Raw genomic sequence first — 5,222 nt, forward strand, 5'->3', positions numbered from 1 at the left:
ATTATCGAGCTCATTTTATTTATCGTGCGATTAATTGATTTATCGCTTATCGCGACAGGCCTATTCTCAAGTCTTCATTTGTTGTGTTAACACCCCTTACCTTTGAGAGAGAGTTCCTTAGCCACCACCTCCGCTTTATCTCGGTCCACGTCTACCACGGCCACCTTTGCACCAGCCTCACCCAGGGCATGAGCAAATGCTCGCCCTATGCCCTGCCCAGCACCTGTCACATAGGCCACCTTTCCATCAAGACGCATCCGATCCAGGATGGGGCGCCCACCGACCCCACGGAAAACTTCATCATCTGTTATTTTACTCTAATACAAATAAACAAGATTGGCAGACATGATCAGTGAAAATGATGCTGTTACTATGATGACAGCTGTGTGAGTCTATATCAGTACTGGCTCATTGAGGCCTGAACATTGGGGTTATCTAAACAGTACCTGTGTCAGTGAGCACTTGGAGGCCAGAGATACCTGGCGGATAACACTGATGCCATCTCTAAGAGGGATAATAACCTTTAAAACAAGGAGGACACTGTTAAAATCAAAAGGGAATACCTGTCAAACACATACAGTAGTAGCATGTAAAGTTCTGAAATGTACCTGCTCCACGCGTGGATCGTTGGAGACAAACTGGTTGAATTCTCTAAGTGCCAGTCCGTTGTTATCAGTGGTGTCTTTAAGATAAACCTTGGCTTTGAACAGTGAGTTATCTACACATATGACCCCTCGCAATCTCAGCAGATTGTTGTCCAGAATGAAGTTGTAGTAGTTGATGTAATTGGTCTTGTCAGCATCAATGAAGACCATGTCGAACTGCTCACCTGCAGCAGCCAATTCCTGGAAGGGACAGAGTTATTAGGAAACTGGACAAAAAAAGAAGAGTCAGTGTTAACCTTTGCCTGCTCTGATTATGCAAAGCACCTTGCAGAACACACAGTAGCTACAACTGTAAATGTTGAAAGGGAAAAGTGCTATGTGAATGTATAATTAGTTTGCAAAACACTTCTCAAGATTTTTAATTGACGGTCCATTCTTCTCTGAAGATCTTTCGATATTGACAGGTTTCTCTCACCTTAAGGGTCTCCATGGCGGATCCAGTCTTGACAATAATCTTCTTGCCATGTGGAGACTTTGCAAAAATTGGCTGGGCAAAGTCTTTGAGGTACGGTTCTAACTCGCAGGCAATTAAGCATCCATCCACAGGAAGCCCTTCAGCCATAGACAGCGCACCATAGCCGGTGAACATCCCGATCTCTAGCACCCTCTTAGCTTGACTCATGTGGATCAGCATCTTTAGGGTCTGGCCTGCCAAAGACACATCAGAGAGCAACTTATCACAACATGGTAAACCAGTGAACATAGTGGCTATGTATGCATGAAAATGTCAAACCTTCTACATGTCCAGTGATGCACTCCTTGGGCAGCCGGAACATGGTTTCGCCCTTCTTGTGCACTTGGTCCCAGTCATGGGAAATTGTTTTTCTACAATTAAGAATGAATTGAAATTTTAACAAACTGACATCACACAATAAGTATTTTGAGCTACAGATCCTCATGTGTAGGAAGCCCAGACATACTCATAAAGCTCTGCCAGAGGTTCACTTTCCTGTGTGGTCATTTTCTCCAGGTAGTCATCTAGGCCGCTGGCTATGTCCACAGCCTTCTGCAAGTGACTCATCAACTCTTCTGGAACATTACTACTTGCAACGGCTATCTCCTTGGCTTTTGTAAGGAGATCCACTAGGACTTCCACTGGGGTGTCAGGAACTGGGGGAACAGTATAATGTAATGTTAGTTCAGTACTCTCTGTACTACTCTTTCCTGCTCCAGGCAATATGATGTAGGGCTGCACAGTCTCTTTTATCGTTATTTTATCATATTGTGTAGGCTACATAAGTGTTTGGACATGAAATCGTTTTCTAAGAATACGATCTAGACAACAGGCTGCGTGCAGGCAGCCCCTGTCTGTGGTCACATACATTTGGTCTGATGAAGGAGGCACACAGACGCACCGGGCTCTGGCGGAGTTCGGTTCCTAAAGTTGTGGTACGCGCTGATTATATTTACTCTGACCCCGCCACAACGCAAATAACAAACAGCCATCTTACCTTTTTCGGTCGGCATGGTGAGCGCTTATGGGCGGGACGATTTGTCAGCTGGCAGCCGCAGCGGTGGGACCTGCAGAAGGTGGTGGAGTTTGTGTTATATCACAGAAATTATGCAAATTGTTGAGTAGGAGGAGTGGCGGGTAGCTTGTGCAACATTCGTTATTCAACCAACACGTTATGTAACGAGCTGGTTTCGTGTTTGTAACGACTGATTTTCATAACTTGTAGAAAGTGAATCAGAGACCTCACGTGGAGACTAGGAGTATTATCAAACTGGGTTACCTGAGGTGGGGCATCAGAAAGATTTGTGTGGGGGTTTTGATTTAGTTTGAGCTAGTGGTGCTTGAAAAGTCTGTTTTGTCCTTTATTTAACTACTCTTAAGAAATGTCACTATTATAAGCACCAACCTAACTGTTTAAGCATACAATTATTAATGGCTGAATTCCATTCAGCTGTGCCAGTTTAAGGCCTCTGCAGCAGTGTACTGTAGTTTATAACCACACTCATTAATGCATACAGTACATGCATTCACACATAACTGAGGAAATTCCCAAACACAAGGTATGTGCAAGAGGAAACCTGAAACCATTTAAGCATCACAAGACTTTAACAGTCAGGGACATTTACAGCCGAGGGGGTATGCACTTTGAACTTTTCTACTCTTCCTAAAATCAGTCCCAACTCATGTCCAAATGTTTTTTTTAACCGTGAACAAATTATGTCCACAAAATAACCAACAATACTTCCCAATCCTCACCCAAAAAACTTTTAACCAAAACTCTGTGGCAGGTTAAGTAGAAACAAAACCCATTTACAACAGTTTTGGTTATTTCACACCAGATATTACATTACATTAGCTTCGGACTGGATATCAGACCATCCAGCTCAAGGAATACACTGTTTTTTCAGTTCTTTTGGGTAGCTGAGGTTGAGTGCGTATATCAGCCCCATTAGCAAGGCACAGGCTCTGGGTACATCCAAGTCTTCCAGGACTTCTGCTCAGTCACTATCATTGCGCTGGCTGGCTCCGATGCTGTGGCACCTCTGGTTGAGACAATCTTCATCACTTCATTGGTAATGTCACCACCAACATCCTTAGTTATCATATTTAAAACGAGGGTAACACAAAGTATAGTGTGTCTGACCAGTGTGTAGGATTTAGGGGCATGTAGCGTTGAAACTGCAGATTGCTACCAACTGAATACAGCTCAGTCATCCAAGGATATAGGAAAAATTACAGTGGACGTCGTATTCTACCTCTTCTATTCCTTCTAAATGTTACAAACTGGACCTTTAAATGTCTCATTTACCTGTCAACTGCTTTTTGAAGAGATCCTCTTCCTTTTCTCTCGAGACACACCACTAAGCCACAGACAGCAGCTTCTCTCCTTTCCACAGAATCATCCTGTGAATAAGAAAAAAATGTTAAACCATTCCCCCATGACGATTGGTTGAATTTTAAGTACACACACAGAGAAAAAAGGATGAGGTTTATGAGGCATGGACTGTACCAAATAATAAATTGATCATCTTAAAGAAAGCCAATATAGATTTAGTTATATAGATAACAATGGCATACACACACATGTAGAAATTTCTACAATATGGTGTGGGCTTCACGGCCCACGTTTGCACTGCACTGAATTCACTGAATATTCTTATACTGTGGCTCAAATTAACTAATTTTAACCTAAAAAAATTATTACTGCTTAAACATAAATGTAATGTAACATAATGTAACGTAAATAAAATGGCCCACCCATGCTGTTGTCAATACAACCTGCATCAACATAATGTTTATTTTAAATTAATACCAAGCAAAACCCGTATTTTCTTAGCTTTGCAGTGTTACAACTAATTAACTAAAAAAGCCCACTGAAACTAGATGTGATGAATATAAGTGATGAAAATCGGACTTTTGGTACACATGACATGGGCTTGATTTCTGAATATTGGCCTCAAGAGCGGCTAACTGTACAATCAGTAGAATATAACCTAAAACTGACATATTGATTGACTGATTTATTGGTCACTATAAGGCTGAAGGACAAGCTGTAAACACTACATTTTGTCACACGTTAGCAAACAGTCGCTTAATTGCATATCCAGTATACTTGTGGAGTCATGTTTCGTTATGACAAATTTGCACCAACTGCTGTGAAAAATATGCCTCTTACGTTGCTAAATGTTCACCAGCGAGTTGCTAAGTTTGCCTTTCTGCTGTTTGATGCTGAGCAGGTAGCTTTTAGTCAGTTTGTCAGAGCTTTTTGGCTTAAAACAGCAGGATGGAAAACCCAGCAGTCAGGTGATAACTCCTTTCACATAACACACATTTAATCAGTTTAAAAAACATTATTAGTTCAGGTTTGACCAGGAGACATAGAATGTTTTAGAACATTTTGGCGAGGGGAGGTGGGGAGAGACTGGGTATGATAGGGAATAAACAATGGTATTAAACATTTGGTGGCCTTGTTCTCCTTACCAGTCTCACCATACTGGGTCAAAGGGAGTGGTTTTAATGTGTGGCTTCTCTTTTTATCTGTATTTTTATGTAACAGTCAATTGAAGGCCATGATGCATGCTTGCACTGAGCACTGGTGCACCAGCTGTGTCTAGCTTAAAACTTTGTAATTTAAAGTGATTTATAACCAACCTCCCTAAGATCGTAATAACTGTTGTCTTAGAATCTCTATGCTCCCCATATATTGATATATAAGAGGTTATATCATGTTAAATTTAATGGTCCAGTGTGTAACATATAGGAGGATCAACTGGCAGAAATCGAATATTCAACCTCTATATCAATATTTGTTATATCAACAGTGAATAAAAGGACTGAACACAAAAAAAGGAATTTTTGGGAATGCAGTGGGGATAAAAGGTCTTTTAAGGAGACAGTAATGAAAAAAAAACATGTTGTGTAAGTTTGAAGCACAATAAAGTTTGGATAATATGGACTTAATGCCCCATTTAAGCCCTACTTAGATTTGAAATTATAAGATAAATTCTCAGATTTGTTAGCAAGAAGTATATTATTTATACAGTTTAAAGTTTTATGAATAAAAGTTTGACTGTTTTCACTTACCTCGTTGATGACCTGTGTGT

General features: G+C 40.8%; 1 protein-coding gene across 1 annotated transcript in view; it reads right to left on the bottom strand.

Moving 5' to 3' along the window:
* The window catches only part of zgc:113054 (uncharacterized protein LOC541322 homolog), a gene marked incomplete at its 5' end in the record, with an annotated part of 11,254 nt that extends 9,068 nt beyond the window's left edge, over nt 1–2,186 (bottom strand). The window contains 7 exon segments of the mRNA XM_035661278.1: nt 101–317; nt 447–521; nt 609–845; nt 1,081–1,313; nt 1,399–1,490; nt 1,586–1,775; nt 2,117–2,186. Of these exon segments, the coding sequence (XP_035517171.1) occupies nt 101–317; nt 447–521; nt 609–845; nt 1,081–1,313; nt 1,399–1,490; nt 1,586–1,775; nt 2,117–2,132 (1,060 nt within the window).
* Between the last annotated feature and the right edge of the window lie 3,036 nt (nt 2,187–5,222).

This window comes from Morone saxatilis, unplaced genomic scaffold (assembly GCF_004916995.1).
Source record: "Morone saxatilis isolate NCDOM2014 unplaced genomic scaffold, NCSU_SB_2.0 Contig18, whole genome shotgun sequence".
NCBI classification, from domain to species: Eukaryota; Metazoa; Chordata; class Actinopteri; family Moronidae; genus Morone; species Morone saxatilis.